The sequence below is a fragment of the Chlorocebus sabaeus genome, chromosome 22, assembly GCF_047675955.1.
Source record: "Chlorocebus sabaeus isolate Y175 chromosome 22, mChlSab1.0.hap1, whole genome shotgun sequence".
Taxonomy (NCBI): Eukaryota; Metazoa; Chordata; class Mammalia; order Primates; family Cercopithecidae; genus Chlorocebus; species Chlorocebus sabaeus.
Window position 1 is genome coordinate 86,645,108 of NC_132925.1, and position 19,569 is coordinate 86,664,676.

A 19,569-nucleotide genomic window follows, 5' to 3' on the forward strand; every position below is an offset into this window, starting at 1 on the left:
TCACGCCTGTAATCCCAGCACTTTGGGAGGCTGAGGCGGGAGGTCAGGAGTGCAAAACCAGTCTGGCTAGCGTGGCAAAACCCCGTTCCCACTAAAAACTGAAAAAATTAGCTGGGCGTGGTGGCAGGCGCCTGTAATCCCAGCTACTCAAGAGGCTGAGGCAGAAGAATCGCTTGAACCCAGGAAGCAGAAGTTGCAGTGAATGAGATCATGCCACTGCACTCCAGTCTGGGTGACAGAGCAGGACTCCGTCTAAAAAAAAAAAAGATATGAAAGCAGAGACTGATTTAAGAGCTATGTTTGAGGCTGGGCGCAGTGGCTCACACCTGTAATCCCAGCACTTTGGGAGGCCAAGGCGGGTGAATCACTTGAGGTCAGGAGTTTGAAACTAGCCTGGCCAACATGGTGAAACCCGTCTACTAAAAATACAAAAAAAAAAAAGAAAAAAAATTGCTGAGTGTGGTGGTGGGCATCTGTAATCCCAGCTACTCGGAAGGCTGAGGCAAGAGAATCTCTTATGTCCGGGAGGCAGAGCTTTCAGTGAGCTGAGATGGCACCACTGCACTCCAGCCTGGGCAGCAGGGCAAGACTCAGTCTCAAAAAAAATAAAAGCAACAATGACAAAACAAAACTGTATTTGCAGAAGCTGGAACTGTTAGCAGTGAGGGTAGATCCAAGCAGCACAGAGACACAGGCCTATGAGGACCCGCAGTGATCCCTACCACAAACACAGTGGCAGGGGCTTGGAGAGAGAGGCAGGGTGGGAGAAAGTCTTGAGAGAAGACCCTCACTGCTTCCAGCCTCTTGATGCTTTCCTTTTTGAGCAAGTTACTAGGAGGTGAGAATTTGCCCTTCAGGGCGCGGGCACTGTTTAGTGCTCTTTTCCCATAGTGGTCAACACTTTTTCCTCATAGATGAGAAGCTTCACGAAAGCCAGGGGCATGGGAGCTCTGGCTGGTGTCTTCACCTTGAAGGCATTAGACTGTCTTACATTTGAATCTTGAACTCAGGCCTGATTTTTGTAGTAGCAAAAATGTATGTGCTGTTGCTTCTGCCCCCTCAGGCCTGAGTTCCTGATTCAAATCTAAGACAGTCTAATGCCTTGCCAGCCCCAGGGAGCTGTCTCCACCCCTGAGGAACCCTTGGATAAGCTTGTGCATATAATCATGGATGCTTCACAGATAATTTATGCGCAGATTATCTGACCTCCCCTTAAAACTTGGGACCATCGCCTGGGCGCGGTGGCTCATGCCTGTAATCCCAGCACTTTGGGAGGTGGAGACGGCGGATCATGAGGTCAGATCGAGACCACCCTGTCTCTACTAAAAATACAAAAATACTAGCCGGGCATGGTGGCGGGCGCCTGTAGTCCCAGCTACTCGGAAGGCTGAGGTAGGAGAATGGCATGAACCTGGGAGATGGAGCTCGCAGTGAGCTGAGATCGCGCCACTGCATTCCCGCATGGGCAACAGAGCAAGACTCTGTCTCAAAAAAAAAAAAAACTTGGGACCATCATTTTCATTATTAACATTTAATAATCTCCACATACTTTTTTTAAAACTTATTTTTAGACTTTTTTATTATTTTATTTTTATTTTTAATTTTACTGGCTTGGAGATTCGCTGTCAATGAAGTCCTCAGCACTTTCGAAATTGTTACTTTGAGATTATTTGAAATCAACATTAGGACAAGGACATGTCTTTAACTGATTATCTAATATTTCTCCTTTATTTGTCAGCTGGAAAAGTTGATAGCTAGTAAGAGAAAGGACACAATAAAGTAATGTGCATTTGACATTGCTAATTATTTTGCTTTTTTGTTTATAGGCGAGCGATATGTGATGACATTTTTGAACGTATTGAATTTTGGTGATCAGGGTAAGATGAAATTCTGTAGTGTTTTAATTAAAGGTTAATACTATTAATAGATACTTCCTAACATTTTTCTCCGATATATTTAATGAAAGATGAATCTGAAGATTAAAAAAAATCCTGAAGATTGTAAATTGTAGGTCTTCGTACTGACTGTGCCCTCCAATGTGACTTTGGTGGCAGGTGTTCTGGTGAGACCCTGGCCCTCTAGTTCGCCTCCTAAGAGCTCTGGTGTTCATTTTGGCGGGTGGGAGGTGCCAAGAGAGGAGAAAAGGGAGCTCATCATCACAGCCACAAGAATCTGCCCCATATTTGTGTAGCTACATAGTCTTTTAGTATTTTCATTTTTATCTTTTAATGTAATACCAAAGTAATGGAAATCAAATAGAAAAACATCAACTTTGCATTAATGACCTGTATAAGAAAGTACTGTTGATGGAAGCATTCTGTATCTTGACTGTATCAATTTTGGTATCCTGGTTGTGATATTGTACTACAGTTTTACAAAATGTTACCACTGGGTAAAGGGTATATGGGATCCCTCTATTACTTCCTTTTTTTTTTTGAGACAGTGTCTCACTCTCTTGCCCTCTTGCCCAGGCTGGAGTGCAGTGGTACCATCACAGCTCACTGTAGCCTCAACTTCCTGGGCTTGGGCTTGGGTGATTCCCCCCACCTCAGCTTCCCAAATAACTGGGACTACAAATGCACACCACCATGCCTGGCTAATTTTTTCCATTTTTGTAGAGACAGGGTTTCTCCATGTTTCCCAGGCTCATCTTAAACTCCTGGGCTCAAGCAGTCCACCCACTCTGGCCTCCCAAAGTGCTGGGAATACAGTCATGAGCCACCATGCCCGGCCACTGTAACTCTGTGTGAATCTATAATTATCTGAAGATAAACAAACTTTAATGAAATATTAAATAACAATTTTAATAGTACTGTGAAAATTAAAGTAGAAAAACCAACATGATTGTTGTTTCTTCTTTTTTGTTTTGTAGGTGTGTATGATATAGTGAATAATCTTGGCTCCCTTGTGGCCAGATTAATTTTCCAGCCTATAGAGGAAAGTTTTTATATATTTTTTGCTAAGGTGCTGGAGAGGGAAAAGGATGCCACACTTCAGAAGCAGGTAGTGTTGGTTCTTATATCATCTCTCAAGTGAATTCTCCCTTTAATTGCAAGACAAACAGATAGGAATGTGAAGCAGTCTGTTTCTCTTCTGTTTGATCAGGAATTTTCTTACAGATTTCATTCTTCTATTACATTCTGTATGATAGCGGGACCCAGGGCTCACCTCTTCTTTCGTGGCCTTCTCCCTTTGCTCTTGGCTGTCCCTTCCTTCTCACCCCTTTGTTATATTCTTTGTGACCTTTCTCTTTTTTTTTTTTTTTTGAGATAGAGTCTTGCTCTGACGCCCAGCCTGGAGTGCAGTGTCATGACCTCGGCTCACTGCAACCTCCACCGCCCAGGTTCAAACGATTCTCCTGCCTCAGCCTCCTGATGAGTAGCTGGGACTACAGGCATGCACCACCACACCCAGCTAATTGTTGTGTTTTTAGTAGAGATGGGGTTTTGCCATATTGGCCAGGCTGGTCTTGAACTCCCGACCTCAGGCAGTCTGCCCACTTCAGCCTCCCAGAGTGCTAGGATTACAGGCATGAGCCACCGTACCCGGCCATGTGACCTTACTCTTGATCCAGCCCTCTCAGGACTCTCTAAAGCTGTCCCCATTGTCCTGCAGATGCCCAGCCATGGGCTAGTCTTAGGCATAAGAATGCCTCCCCTATCCTCAGAGTCTCAAGAGCCAAAGGATGCAGAAGTTGGAGCCAGGCTAATCGAGGAAGGAGAGGATGTGGTTGTTGGCTTTCACTCACCACACCAATTGTTTAAGCTTCTTACAACTGGGACGTGCCCAGAGCTACACTCTGACTATAAGATTCTATATACTCAGGTTGGTAAATACAGAAGAGGAGATTTTATTTTTTTTATTTTTTTTTTTTTATTATTTTTTTTTTTTGAGACGGAGTCTTGCTCTGTAGCCCGGGCTGGAGTGCAGTGGCCGGATCTCAGCTCACTGCAAGCTCCGCCTCCCGGGTTCACACCATTCTCCTGCCTCAGCCTCCGGAGTAGCTGGGACTACAGGCGCCCGCCACCTCGCCCGGCTAGTTTTTTGTATTTTTAGTAGAGACGGGGTTTCACCGTGTTAGCCAGGATGGTCTCGATCTCCTGACCTCGTGATCCGCCCGTCTCGGCCTCCCTAAGTGCTGGGATTACAGGCTTGAGCCACCGCGCCCGGCCCAGAAGAGATTTTAATCTAGGCGCATCTGGTTGTAGGAGCTTCACTTTTTCCAAAACCACTGAAAATGTCTGACTTTTAGAATAGCAAGCTAGTTCAGCCTTTTGCATGTCTTAGAAGATATTTAGTAAAATACAGTTTATGCACAATATCTCAAAATGAGCTAATCTGGTACTCAGTCTGATTTAGGAATATTTTCCTAAGAGTACAATCACAGTAACATCATAATTTTGGAATGTTTAGCAGGAGAGGCACAGAGCTGGCTAGTATATATGAAAAGTTGCTGCACATTTAAGAATAAACATTAGGGCCGGGTGCGGTGGTTCACGCCTGTAATCCCAGCACTTTGGGAGGCCGAGGCGGGTGGATCACTAGGTCAGGAGATTGAGACCATCCTGGCTAACACAGTGAAACCCCGTCTCTACTAAAAATACAAAAAATTAACCGGGCATGGTGGTGGGTGCCTGTGGTCCCAGCTACTCCGGAGGCTGAGGCAGGAGAATGGCATGAACCCGGGAGGCGGAGCTTGCAGTGAGCCGAGATTGTGCCACTGCACTCCAGCCTGGGTGAGAGTGAGACTCCGTCTCAAAAAAAAAAAAAAAAAAAGAAGAATAAATATTAGTGGCCTGGTGCAGTGGCTCATGCCTGTAAGCCTCATGCTTTGGGAGGCCAAGGCAGGAGGATTGCTTGAGGCCAGGAGTTTGAGATTAGCCTGGCCAACACAGTGAGACTCCCTTCTCTATTTCTATTAAAAAATAAATAAAATAAATAAATATCAGAGGGGAAAGTGCGTGTTTCCTAAGCAGTATTTGAAACAGTTTATCCCAAGTGAATTGAAAACTAACCCTTCCCCTTACTACCTAAGGAGACACACACTTTTTCCTTCATTTGCTAATTGACATGAAAACAAACACGCTACCAAAAAAATAGTGATATCCATCACGTCGTTGGAAGAGTGAACTGAAAAATAGTGAAGGGAGAAGGCCAGACATGAAGGGTGAAGGTTTTCTTCAGCTCATGATTCATCCAACTTCCTTCCCTCTTCCCTGGCCCCAGGAGGACGTTGCTGTGGCCGCTGCAGTCTTGGAGTCCCTGCTCAAGCTGGCCCTGCTGGCTGGCCTGACCATCACTGTTTTTGGCTTTGCCTATTCTCAGCTGGCTCTGGATATCTACGGAGGGGCCATGCTTAGCTCAGGATCCGGTACGCACAAGAGTTTTTCTGGATTTTTTTCTGATTTCCCAACAGAAATAGAAGAGTCACGAAATTCAAGAACTTGTGCACACACAGTTGATATCTGTGTCGGTGTAGGGAAAACTGTCTGGTGGCGGGGGCTGTGGGACTGTTCCCCTCATTCAACTCCAGACACACACTCAAGGTATAGGCAGGGGCTTTGGCGCCAGGACGATCAGCTTCCCCAGCCTCACTTGAATAAGTTATTAGGACTTCTCCTTGCTGTTGGTTTTCCTCTCGGGCCTAGAATGTGTTTTGCCAAGCGCTTCCCTGTGCTCCCTCTGGGGTGAGGGAGGAAGGCAGAGGGCAGGCGGTAATGAGTCCCCACTTGGTACTAAACACATCTGAAGATAGTAAATGCCACATAAATCTCCCAGCCTGATGCATAAAAGCCTCTGAAGGATAACCCAAAGCCATTTGCAGAGAATAAAATTGATCTCTGCAAATAAAAGGGTATATTTAATCCAGTGACTCTCAGTTTTTGAAGAAGAAAAGTATTGAATGTGTCTAATTTTGAAACACCAGACCACTAAGGATCTCACAGCACTTCTTGGGCCTTGGGGACTTCACCAATTTCAAAATGTGCTGGGCTGTAAGCTGGCAGTCCATTTGCAGTGTTTCATCTTGGGTTCAGCAAAAATGTTTTTAATTTCTCAGGTCACTGGACAAGAACCCTGAGGACTTCTTTCTGCTGCCCCATCTCAATATAAAGGGCTTTGTCAAATGCCATTTTACAAGTTCACTAGCATGTTTTAGTCTCCACTACAATGGGGCCCAAACTTTCAGTGTTAGGAGAAGAAGGGCCAAGCTTCTATACCAGAGCAAAGGTCATTAAGTTTGGAGAAACACCTGCTGTGAAACCAATGAAGTGGTTTGCAGCTCCCTGGGGCTTGTGCTGTGAGAAGTACATTTCCATCAGGCAGCTGCGGGAGGCCTCATTAGGAAGGCATTAGTAAGTTTATGGGCAGAGATTGGGAATTCAACTATTCTGTAGAAGCTCTTCCCCTTTAGAAAGCAATCACCAAGGAGCAGCCTTTAATGTCACACAATCACAGGGCATTGCCTCAAGGAGGGGGCTGTCCCATCATTATCATGACTCAGCCCATCATCTTAGTTTTGAAAGTGGAACTCGCAACACTACTGTCCTCAGTTGTGTACTTGTCTTTGTCTTCACCCTGGAAGTGGACTACTTACCTGTGAGCTCTACTGGCCATCTCCAGATGTGGGACTTGGACACAGCACAGACAGGCTTTTGTGTAGGGGTGTGGCTTCTCTTCCATTGTTTGGGATTAGCACTGTATTTAATTAGGGGCTTTGTAAGTGTTCTGGAGGCTTTTCTTAGAAATCTTTCTCACACCTAGCTTTGCTTTGCTTTTTCTTTTCTTTTTTCTTGGTAACTCACAGAACACCTAGCTTTGCTATCCTTAAGCAAAACCCAAACATTCACAGAATTTCCCCAAGATTTCTCACATTTCTCTCTTAGGTGCTTCTCTCTTGCCCCTCTGCCTTTTACTTTTTCCTTCTCTATCCCCTTGTCTTAATGAACTAGGGCTGCCATGACAAAGTACCACAGACTGCGTGGCTTTAAACAACAGAACATATTGTCCATCAGTTCTGGAGGCCAGAAGTGCACAATGAAGCTACGGCCAGGACCGTGTTATCTCTGAAGTCTCGAGGAGAGGCACCTTCCTGCCTCTTCTAGTTTCTAGTGGTTGCTGGCATCCTGGTGTTCCTTGACTTGCAGCTGCAGCACTGGGGTCACACGGCTGTGTTCTCTTTGTCTTCACATCATCATCCCCCTGCGCATGTCTGCCTCAGTGTGCAAGTTTCTCCCACTTTTTTTTTTTTTTAATGAGACAAAGTCTCACTCTGTCACCCAGGGTGGAGTGCAGTGGTGCGATCTCGGCTCACTGCAACCTCCCGGGTTCAAGAGACTCCCGCCTTAGCCTCCCAAGTAGCTGAAATTACAGGCACACCCTACCATACCCGGCTAAGTTTGTGTATATTTAGTAGAGACGGGGTTTCGCCATGTTGGCCAGGCTGGTCTCAAACTCCTGACCTCAGGTGATCTGACCCCCTTTGGCATCCCAAAGTGCTGGGATTATAAGCGTGAGCCACTGTACCTGGCCAAGTTTCCTCTTTTTATAAGGACACCTGTCATATTGGATCAGGGCCTGCCCTAATGACCTCATTTGAACTCAGTTTTCTTCATGAAGACCCTGTTTCCAAATAAGGTCAGATTCTCAGGTACCGCTGGTCAGGACATCAACATATCTATTTTGGGGGCACAGTTCAACCTAAAACACCTCTCAATTCAGTCTACAATCGAAGGTTGGTTCCGTTCTTGAATTCCCCAAATGGATGCAAAACGCTTTACGTGAGTCACTGCTTCGCGTCAGAGTTTGTGTTGCTCTCCATGCCTCACAACAGCCCACTGTTCACCTACTGATGGGCCCACCTGTGCCATTAGCGTTCGGTTGCCAGGTAAGGAGGCCTGCCACTCCTCTCTGCTTCTGCCAGGGAGAGGAGGATGGGGAGAAGCAGGAGGCACACTTGAGCATAGCCTTGAGTCTCCTGGGTGCAGAGCGTGGTCCCTGCCTCCCTTCCTTGAGTCACCGTCAGCTGGGGTAGGGGCCAGGCTGCTTCCTGCAGCGGCTTGACAAGCAAAATGCAATGTGAGGTGATAAACATGGAATCTGAGACAGGGCCGTGGAAAATGGTTTTTTGTTGGGCATCAGGACTGCCCTGTTACTGCCATAAAACTGTTTAGTTTCCCACAGCATGGAGATCTTTTATATTAAACAGCTTTCATAAACCCTGAATGAGTTCCAGATTCTGAGACTCCGGAACTTCAGTCCCCACTCCTTTTCTTTTAGTGGTTACTTTTTTTTTTTTCCCTTTGTTGAGGTATAATTTACATAAAGTAAAATGCTGTTCTCTTAAGAGTACAGTTTGATAAGTTTTGACAAATATGTCCAAAAAGTCCCATGTAACTACCAAACAGATTCAGATATAGAATATCTCCATTTCCCTAGAAAGTTCTTTTGGGACCCTTTCTAGTCAACCACCCCACTCCACCTCAGATCATGGATCAGTATTTATTTTAAAAAGAATTTCGTATCAATGAAATGCAGCATGCGTGCTCTTGCATTTGGCGTATTTCCTTCAATACAAAGTTTTTGAGATTCTTCCCCCCGTGGTTTCACATAGATCAGTGATTTTTATTATCTTTTCTTGCTAAGTATTCCTTTGTGTGGATGGCCCACGTTTTGTTTATTCTTTCTTCTGTTGATGGTCAGTTTTGGCTATTATGAATCAAACTGCTACAGATGTTTTTGTGTAAGTGTTTTTGTGAACATGTGTGTTCATTTCTGTTGGATGTATACCTAGGGGTGCAATTGCTGGGTCGTAGGTGAGGTGTATGTTTATTTTATTAGGTGCTTGATTATGGCCCTCTTAAAAGGGGGGAATCAATCCCATTTGTAAGCCTCCTGTTCTCTGGTTAGAAGATTTTTCCAAAGCTTGTTAGCTATAGAACTGCATTACTTTGTTTTAGAAGAAAATACCATTACGGGCACTGGTTCTCACTTTGGATTTGTGTAATTTTCTGCTGGTCCTGGGCCCTGGGCATTTGTTAAAGGTCTTTTGTTTAGGACCTGCTCAACTGAGATTCCCTTAACATACAGGGTCACTAGTGACTTTGAGTTCAAACCACCAGGCCTATTCATGCTGATGAAAAAAGTGAACAGACTTGTTTGCTAGCCAGATAAGCTTTTAGTTGTCTAGCAAGAGATCTGTACATTTATTCATAGTTTTTTTTTTTTTTTTTTTTTTGAGATAGGGTCTTGTTCTGTCACCCAGGCTGAAGTGCAGTGGCACTATCATGGCTCACTGCAGCTCTGACCTCCCCAGACTCAAGTGATCCTCCCATCTCAACCTCCCGAGTAGCTGGGACTACAGGCATGCCCACCACACGCAACTAACTTTTGTATTTTTGGTAGAGACGGGGTTTCATCATGTTGCCCAGGCTAGTCTTGAATCTCTGGGCTCTAGCAGTCTGCCAGCCTTGGCCTCCCAAAGTGCTAGGATTACAGGCATAAGCCACCGTGCCCAGCTTGTCCTTTTGTTTTTTGCGGATTATTTAGTCAATGCCGTAGAATGCTGGGAATCCTTCTAGATAATTAAGACCCTGAGCTCGAGCATGCAGTCTGTCCATTGCTGATACCAGCAGACCTCATAGTCTGGTTCTGGTTCTCTGGGTACTCAGCAGCGCTGAGGTTACATGTGGGCCTTCTGATTGGGCTCTGGAGTCTCAGTGAGTTGTTTCCTTGTAGGTCCTGTTTTGCTGCGTTCCTACTGTTTCTATGTTCTCCTGCTTGCCATCAATGGAGTGACAGAATGTTTCACATTTGCTGCTATGAGCAAAGAGGAGGTCGACAGGTGGGTAACCTAGCAGGTACACCTTTAATCATGGCCTTCGGCCAAAATGAAGTAACTTGTCAAGCTTTTTGCTTTTCATTCTGAACATGCATTTACAGATGGTTGTTATAGAGGCAACACTTAGTCCACCAGTGCAGTGCTTCCCTGGGATCTCTGTGGCGCCAGCATGGTTCAGCAAGTGGCCCCACCATAGGGCTGGGAGACAACAACTACTCTTTGCCTCCCCATTGTGGAGGGAGAAACATTGGCTCTGAAAGGTTACATTAGTCCAGGTTTGCAGAGTCAGGCACCAGACAAGCTAGATTCCCATTCCTCCACCTCATTGCTCACCCCAGAAGAGTGGTCCTCCGGTAAGTTACTGAGGAGCTTCTTCAAGATGCACATTCCTACCCCTGAGAACCTGAATGGTGGGTCTTCGAGAATCTCAGGGATTCTGTGACGCTTCTCCTGAGAAAAGCCCAAATACACGTGTACATCTTGCCTAATTTTTTCTCAACTGTTGACTCCAGATCAGGATTCCCATCCTGGAATCCCTACCAGTGGTTCTTAATACTGATTGTGGGCCAGGTGCGGTGGCTCATGCCTGTAATCCCAGCACTTTGGGAGGCCAAGGCGGGCGGATTACCTGAGGTCAGGAGTTCGAGACCAGCCTGACCAACATGGTGAAACCCCATCTCTAGCAGCCAGGCGCGGTGGCTCAAGCCTGTAATCCCAGCACTTTGGGAGGCCGAGACGGGCAGATCACGAGGTCAGGAGATCGAGACCATTCTGGCTAACACGGTGAAACCCCGTCTCTACTAAAAAGTACAAAAAACTAGCCAGGCGAGGTGGTGGGCACCTGTAGTCCCAGCTACTTGGGAGGCTGAGGCAGGAAAATGGCGTAAACCTGGGAGGCGGAGCTTGCAGTGAGCTGAGATCTGGCCACTGCACTCCAGCCTGGGCGACAGAGTGAGACTCTGTCTCAAAAAAAAAAAAAAAACCCCATCTCTACTAAAAATACAAAAATTAGCCAGGCATGGTGGCAGGTGCCTGTAATCCCAGCTACGTGGGAGGCTGAGGCAGAAGGATTGCTTGAACCCAGGAGGCAGAAGTTGTAGTGAGCCCAGATCACACCATTGCACTCCAGCCTGGGGGACAAGAGTGAGACTTTGTCTCAAAAAAAAAAAAACTGATTATGAGTTAAAATCTCCCATGAAGCTTGTTAGAAATGCAGATTCTTGGCTGCCCTCCTTCTGCCCCTCTCTCTCCTACCACACAATAGTCTCAGCAGGCTCTTGGGCATATGTATGTTTTTTGAATGCTCCTCAGTAATTCTGATGTGAACTCTTCCTGGTTAAGTGTATTTGGCCTCCACCCAGGATCATCCACCTCTTGTGTACCAAATACCAAAAAAAAGTAAGGCAGCATCTTAAGGCATCACTAGAGGGTGATGCTGAGGAGAAGAGAGAGGGAAATCGTAGAAAGGGCAGGAGTAGATGATGGGGTGACTGGCCTTCATTTTCTTACTGCCTCGAAGCCAGGGGCCCATGGGGGTTTTCATGCTGCCTCTGTAACCTTGAGTGCTGGTGAGGGCCCTCAGAGGCCTGGCCATGAGGTGGGATGGGGAAGGAGTATCTCAGATGGGGACCCTTCCCCCTCTTCTGTGCATATCCTTTCCTGGGCTGGCTCATGTAAAAGCTTGGGGACTTTGTTTGCTACACAGTGACTGAGAACTAGAGTCCAGACCAGCAGGTCTCAGTCTAGATTGATGAGATTCTTCTAGGAATTTCTGGTCCACTCCCAGCCCAGTTGAATTAGAATCTTAGAAGGCTTGAGCCAGGGAATCTGTTTATTACACAGCTCTAGGCAATTCTGATTCTAGGGCTTTGGAAACTGCTGGCCCAGACCAGCTGTCACGGTAAAAACAACACGGAGCAATGTGACCCAGGACGCACTTAGGTGTGTGTGACTGAGACATGAGTTCACAAGGCAGGAAGTACCCCAGTTATGCACAGGACACACTGATGCTTTCTACTCTGTCTTCTATTTTGTTTTTCAAAAATGCCATGCCATTACCCTCTAAATTGATTTCCCAGCCTAGTAGTAGGTCACAACCCGTAGTTTTAAAATAGTGGTCTAGATGTGGTTTTCACCTCAGATAGTTAAATTTATAGCTGTAGAGTAGAACTGTTTTGAGTCTATCCTCTTCTTTCCCCATGGATGAAAAAATCTATTTCAATTTAGCTTTGAAAATACAATGTTTTTGGCCGGGCGCGGTGGCTCACGCCTGTAATCCCAGCACTTTGGGAGGCCGAGACGGGCGGATCACAAGGTCAGGAGATCGAGACCATCCTGGCGAACACGGTGAAACCCCGTCTCTACTCAAAAAAAAAAAAAAAAAAATACAAAAAACTAGCCGGGTGAGGTGGCGGGCGCCTGTAGTCCCAGCTACTCGGGAGGCTGAGGCAGGAGAATGGCGTAAACCTGGGAGGCGGAGCTTGTAGTGAGCCGAGTTCGTGCCACTGCACTCCAGCCTGGGCGACAGAGCAAAGACTCCGTCTCAAAAAAAAAAAAAAAAAAAAAAAAAAGAAAATACAATGTTTTTATTTGAAAGCTACTTCTAATGTTGAATAACTTAAAACTATAATTGGAAACACGCGAAATGAGGCACTATTAGAGTGGAAAGAGCAGGACTAGGAGTATATCTCCTTGAGGGGAATTTTGTTACGGTAACTTCAGTGTTAGTGTTGAAGGGGTGAATCAAAATCAAACCCATTTAAAATCTTTTTATAAATTGCAACCAAATTGTGAGGGAATATGGACAGTGGCTGGTTGCTTTCTTTTCTCTTGTATTGAACCAAAGGAAACAAGTTTTTAAGTTAGTTGTAATGGAATTTCGATAGTATATAAACATCTGGAAAATTATTTTCATGGTATTAGTCAACATAGAGAAAAAACAGAGCCCAGAGCACCTTCTAGTGCAGTTCCCATGTGGGGTAACTGACCTCCCGTAAGAGTAAAATGTGACATTAAGTGCAGTTTTGAGACACGTATAAAACACAATAGCTCCAATTCTTTCTGGGCCCCTGGCTCCAGCACCTGGGCCTGGTCTGAGCACATGGAGCACCTGGGCTTATCACAGACGTCAGCATTTTTTTTTTTTTAATCCTTGTGAGTTTTAACAGACATAAAACTCTAGCAAGGATTTTTATAGTAGAATTGGATAGCTTAGTTAACTGTTACAGTCAGTTACAATGACTTTACATTGGACATTTCAGATTCTGAATAGAAAAAAAGCAGGCATTTTACTCAACCAACTTAAGGTTAACCAGTGTTTTTCTGAATAAAAATAGAGCATTTGGGCCGGGCACGGTGGCTCACGCCTGTAATCCCAGCACTTTGGGAGGCTGGGGTGGGTGGATCACCTGAGGTCAGGAGTTCGAGACCAGCCTGGCCAACATGGTGAAACCCCGTCTCTACTAAAAATACAAAAATTAGCCGGGCGTAGTGGTGCGCACCTGTAATCCCAGCTACTCGGGAAGCTGAAGCACAAGAATCACTTGAACCTGGGAAGCGGAGGTTGCAGTGAGTGGAGATCACGCCATTGTACTCCAGCCTAGGCCACAGAGAGATTCTGTCTCAAAAAAAAAAAAAAAAAAAAAAAATAGAGCATTTGGTTGTATATGAAATATTAAAACATCCTTTGAATTGCAGGTTACTTTTTTTTTTTTTGAGACAGAGTCTTGCTGTGTGGCCCAGGCTGGTGTGCAATGGCGTAATCTCGGCTCACTGCAACCTCCGCCTCCCAGGTTCAAGTGATTCTCTTGATTCAGCCTCCCGACTAGCTGGGATTACAGGTGCGCAACCATGCCCAGCTAATTTTCTTTTTGTTTTTAGTAGAGACAGGGTTTCACCATGTTGGCCAGCCTGGTCTCGAACTGACCTCAGGTGATCTGCCCATCTCGGCCTCCCAAAGTGCTGGGATTATAAGCATGAGCCAACGTGCCTGGCCTGGTTGGTTTTTTTAAATAATCTTATAATATATATAGAATCTGACTAATGGATTTTTCATTATGCCTTATAGAATAATTTTTGTTGTTTTGTTAAGGCTGTCTAATTTTCTTTCATTTCACAAATAGGTTTGAGCATCTACTCTCTAACAGGCATTGTTTTAAGCTCTAGGAATACAGCAATGAATAAGACATGGGATTTCTGCTCTCCTGGAGCTGATGGTGAGGAGGCAGATAGCAAACAAGTAAATTAACAAGAAAATGTGATGTGCTGAGAATGAAAAACGGGTATATAGTGAGTGGTAGGCACCCTTTAGATCGGGTATGCTGGGCAGGCCCCTATAGCACAGCAGCATTTAGGATGACCAAGAAGGTGGTCTAAGATGGGGGCAGAGCCTTCTAGGCAGAGAGAGATCAGTTGTGTAAAGGCCCAAGATTGACAGCTCTTTTTTTTTTTTTTTTTTTTTTTTTTGAGACGGAGTCTGGCTCTGTCGCCCAGGCTGGAGTGCAGTGGCCGGATCTCAGCTCACTGCAAGCTCTGCCTCCCGGGTTCACGCCATTCTCCTGCCTCAGCCTCCTGAGTAGCTGGGACTACAGGCGCCCGCCACCTCGCCCGGCTAGTTTTTTGTATTTTTTTTTAGTAGAGACGGGGTTTCACCGTGTTAGCCAGAATGGTCTCGATCTCCTGACCTCGTGATCTGCCCGTCTCGGCCTCCCAAAGTGCTGGGATTACAGGCTTGAGCCACCGCGCCCCGCTGATTGACAGCTCTTTTGTCTGATTTGTTGGCCTTTGAGCTTTGAGTGCCAAAGTGGACTCCATAACTGTCAAATGAAGGATGGGTATGATCTTCTCACTTTAGCACATAAGACATCAGTGCCATCCTTTTCATGGCTGTGAAGGCTCCATTATATGGCTGTGCCTTGATGTATTCAACCAGCACCTGCTGGGAGCTGCTTCAGGTGGTGCTAGAGTTGATATCCTCAACCATCCATCCTTTTTTTTTTTTACTTTTTTTGAGACAGGGTCTCACTCTGTCACCCAGGCTGAAGTGCAGTGGTACAATCATAGCTTACTATAGCCTGACCTCTTAGGCTTAATCGATCCTTCCACTTCAGCCTCCTGAGTAGCTGAGACTACAGGTGTGTACTACCATGCCCACCTAATTTTTGTATTTTTTGTAGAGACGGAGTCTCTTGCCGCCATGTTGCCCAGGCTGGTCTCCAACTTCTGGGCTCAAGCGATCTGCCCGCCTTAGCCTCCCAAATGCTGGGATTACAGGCATGAGCCACTGTGCCCAGCCAATCCATCTTTTAATAAGCTTGATTTTAAGTCCAGTATTTTCTTGGGACCATGGAGAAATAAGCATTCATAAATAATTTACTGTTTATGCTAACCAAACCTTACAGGACAGTCATATTGTCACTGATTAATAATTTTGCTTTGATTTTAAAAATTGATTTTTTTTTTTTTTAAGATGGAGTCTCGCTCTGTCTCCAGGCTGGAGTACAGTGGCGTGATCTCGGCTCACTGCAACCCCCGCATCACGGGTTCAAGCGATTCTCCTGCCTCTGCCTCCTGAGTAGCTGGGACTACAGGTGCGCACCACCACGCCCAGCTAATTTTTGTATTTTTCGTAGAGACAGGGTTTCACCATGTTGGCCAGGCTGGTCTCGATCTCTTGACCTCGTGATCTACCCGCCTTGGCCTCCCAAAGTGCTAGGATTACAGGCATGAGCCACTGCGTCCAGCCAAAAAAGTGTATTTTAATTGCGTTTTTTAAATTCTCATTTTTTCCTGAAGTGGATTATGCCTTTAAGGCTATAGATTTGTGAATTCTGGAAAGTTCAGCAGCTGCAGAGCCCTCTTGTAGTGGCAGACAATGGACCCCATCATCAGCTCCTCTCAGATGGCCATGCCAAAGAGGCTGTGCTGTTGAATGCGTCTCTGCTTAAATTAGCATGAATTAACTATTGGTTTTATTCATTATTGTTATTTTACTGGGAGTTGGGGAAGGATAGCTAAAAGTTTGTGAATCTATGACTTAAACTCCAAGGATTGATATAGTAGACTGTTCTGAGATAGTTTCTGAAAAACGGGTTACATATCTCTGCTGCTTTGTGGAAAAGAGGTCAAAGTACTGGTCTATGATGGGTCCCATTTGAGTGGCTTGTTCTGAAGTTGACCTTTCTGATTACTGATTAGTAGTGAAAAAACTTCCCCTGTGAGGTACAGGCTCTTGTACTCCATTAAAAGAGACTCTCTCTGGACTGAAAAGCAAATAAACTCCCTCTCTGGAACTCCGGATGAAAGCACATCTCTCCTGTTGGAGTATGGTAGTGTGTGTGTGAGTGTGTGTGAGTGTGTGTGTGTATGTAGTATTTTTACCACCCACTTTGATAAAGTGTATCTCCACAGCACACAGCACCTTGGCCTGAATCAGCCAAGGACCTATACCTGGGCATTCGGGGGATGCAGTGGCTTGCCTTCCGTTTTCTTTTTGGTAGAGACATGGTCTCACCATGTTGTCCAGGCTGATCTCAAACTCTTGGCCTCAAGCAATTCTCCTGCCTCAACCTCCCCATGTGCTGGGATTACAAGCATAGTTCTAGGGTACTGGCCAAGTTCTAGGGCCTCCTTCCACACCTGCAGAATCAGGAACTCTGGTGGTGAAGGCCAGCCATATGCATTTTTAAGTCATCATTATATTTTGAGACAGGGTGTTGCTCTGTTGTCCAGGCTGGAGTGCAGTGGCATGATCATAGCTCACCAGAGCCTTGAACTCCTGGGCTCAAGCCTTCCTCCTCTCTCAGCCTCCCAAGTAGCTGGGACAACAGGTGTGTATCACGGCTAGTTTTTTAAATTTTTTGTAGAGACAGGGTCTCATGACGTTGCCCAGGCTGATCTGAAACTCTTAGGCTCAAGCGATCCTCCCACTTCAGCCTCCCGAGTAGCTAGGACTGCAGGTGTGTGCCACCATCCCTGGGTAATTTTTACTGGTTTCCGTAGAGACGGGTCTACTAGCTATGTTGTCCAGGCTGATCTCGAACTCCTGGCCTCAAGCAATCCTCCCACCACCTCAGCCTCCCAAAGCACTGGGATTACGCTTTCTTTTTTTCTTTCTTTTTTTTTTTGTTTTTTGTTTTTTGAGACAGAGTCTCACTCTGTTGCCCAGGCTGGAGTGCAGTGGCGCGATCTCGGCTCACTGCAAGCTCCACCTCCCGGGTTCACGCCATTCTCCTGCCTCAGCCTCCTGAGTAGCTGGGACTACAGGTGCCCGCCACCACGCCTAGCTAATTTTTTGTATTTTTAGTAGAGACAGGGTTTCACCATGTTAGCCAGGATGGTCTCGATCTCCTGACCTCGTGATCCGCCTGCCTCGGCCTCCCAAAGTGCTGGGATTACAGGCGTGAGCCACCGCGCCCGGCTGGATTACGCTTTCTTACCACCCCTCATGTGTAGAACCTGGGTGGTAGCCTCTGAGGTTTTCTAGCCCAGCAGACATGGCTTGAGGATGTCAAAAGTTTGGTTCCCTCAATGGCTATATACTTAGAGTGCCTGCTTGGTGCTAGGCAGAAACCAGAGGCTGGGGGATTTTGTTCTTGGCTTTACAAGCCTTTTGGAGGACTATGGCAGCTATTTTGTGTTTGCTGAGAATCTGTTTTCTTTTTGGAGAACTGAAGATAACTAAGTGATGTGCCGCTTTGAAATCAGAGAAGTGCAAGAAGTGTAAAAAGCGCCAGGATCAAAGAGCTCTAGAGATACAGGGAGTGGGAGTGAGGATATGTAAGAGTCTGGAAAACAGCAAAGGTGATCCAGGCTTTGGTTCAGTTCCCATTTCATTTTGGAGGCCAGTCATTTGCTTTGAATGGTGTCTACTGCTCAAGGTTACTGGGAGCTGCATCTCCCAAGGGCAGTGGTGTGAGGTACTGAAGCTTAGGGGTCAGAAGTCCAGCTGAGTGTTACCTCACTCGTGAGGCAGATTACTCAGCCTCTCTGTGCTGCTTCCCTTGTCTGTGAAATATATCCAAGCTCTGCAGGGCAAGGCCCATGTGTGTTTGTTCACCAGTGTGTCCCCAGCACTCCTCACAGGGCCTGTCACAGAGTTAGCATCCAATATCTAATCATTACCCTGGTCACATTCTTGTATCTCACATTGAGGACTTGAGCTGAACAGGGTTTTTATGTTTTGATCACAAAGTGTCACTTAACTAACCAATTAATCTTCAAAAAACATACATCTCATGTTGTTTCTTACCCTTCTGTTCAGGGTAAGGGGACAGGGACATTCCCATGGTCTCCATGTAGCATTCAATGTTATGAAAACCTGGATTCTGGGAACACAGGTTCTTTCTGTGAGGTGATGTTCATGGCCGCTGTTTTGGGAGCAGCCTTGTCCGGGGCGAGGTCCCCACTGCCCTGCTTTGCCTGTCTCCTCCCCAGGTACAATTTTGTGATGCTGGCCCTGTCCTCCTCATTCCTGGTGTTATCCTATCTCTTGACCCGTTGGTGTGGCAGCGTGGGCTTCATCTTGGCCAACTGCTTTAACATGGGCATTCGGATCACACAGAGCCTTTGCTTCATCCACCGCTACTACCGAAGGAGCCCCCACAGACCTCTGGCTGGCCTGCACCTGTCACCGGTCCTGCTCGGGGCATTTGCCCTCGGCGGTGGGGTTACTGCTGTTTCAGAGGTGAGACTCCCTGAGCCATCATGCCATATGCTCCTGCAGCTGCCCCGCTGTCCCTCCCGCTAGGCCTCCCCTTCCTGCCCTGCCTGAACCAACTAGACAAGGATTTGCCCCCTCCTGTCCCTTCCCCAGGCCTCTAGGGCAGCATCTTCTGATAGATGTGACAAGAGAATGTTGCCATTAGGGAGAGAATGGACCCGCAGTATGGCTGTTATACCTTTTATCTGACTTAGAAGCTGGAACCACAGCGGCCTTCCCTGGCTGGTCCCAGAGGAAGGAGGTATAGACTGAGGAACGGGCACTGACAATTGTTTCTTTCCCAGGTGTTCCTCTGCTGTGAGCAGGGCTGGCCAGCCAGACTGGCACACATTGCTGTGGGGGCCTTCTGTCTGGGAGCAACTCTCGGGACAGCCTTCCTCACGGAGACCAAGCTGATCCATTTCCTCAGGACTCAGTTAGGTGTGCCCAGACGCACTGACAAAATGACGTGACTTCAGGGAAGCCTGGACACCTGAGGCACCTGGACCAGCTATGGGCGGTTCTGTGGGTGCAACACATATTCTGTGTAAGAGCCCCCCAAGGGCTCTGCAGCGGAGTGACAGCAAGCCCGGAGGTGAGGCACCAGAGAGAGCATGAGACACCTGTGACCATTCAAAGTCTGAAATGTGGAGGAGTTTCATTTTTAAGTGAAGACCAAAAAGCCCTTTAAAAATAATAGAGTTTTTTCATCATTTTATTTTCTCTTTTACCAATGTACTCATTCCTTTTGAGTGTGATTGGCCTTTGGAGCTACATACTCCAACAAACTATGTCTTAATTGTTAATAATTATCTGGCCCAGAAAAAGAGATGCAACGATTTTACCCTTCAGAGGAATTTTGAACTTCTTCTGTTAAAGAGAGAGCGAGACCTCTCTCTTTCATTCACCACGTGAAAACAGAGTGTGACCCTGAAGTTGTGGCTTTCTCTGTGTCAACACTGTGGTCTGAGTTTTTAGAGAAGGAAAAATGCTACTCAGTGAGAAATCCAAGAAATGAAACCAGAAAGGTTTT

At 46.3% G+C, this 19,569-nt stretch overlaps 1 protein-coding gene across 3 annotated transcripts in view; it reads left to right on the forward strand.

Annotated features, from left to right (window-relative positions):
• Positions 1–19,254, forward strand: part of RFT1 (RFT1 glycolipid translocator homolog) — a 44,666-nt gene extending 25,412 nt beyond the window's left edge. For all 3 annotated transcript variants that reach the window (XM_007984570.3, XM_038003790.2, XM_038003791.2), the window contains 6 exons: positions 1,827–1,877; positions 2,873–3,003; positions 5,227–5,371; positions 9,736–9,841; positions 18,272–18,521; positions 18,842–19,254. In XM_007984570.3, the coding sequence (XP_007982761.1) occupies positions 1,827–1,877; positions 2,873–3,003; positions 5,227–5,371; positions 9,736–9,841; positions 18,272–18,521; positions 18,842–19,009 (851 nt within the window). In that variant the 3' untranslated portion in view covers positions 19,010–19,254. The remainder of the gene's footprint in view (positions 1–1,826; positions 1,878–2,872; positions 3,004–5,226; positions 5,372–9,735; positions 9,842–18,271; positions 18,522–18,841) is intronic.
• Positions 19,255–19,569: the final 315 nt, after the last annotated feature.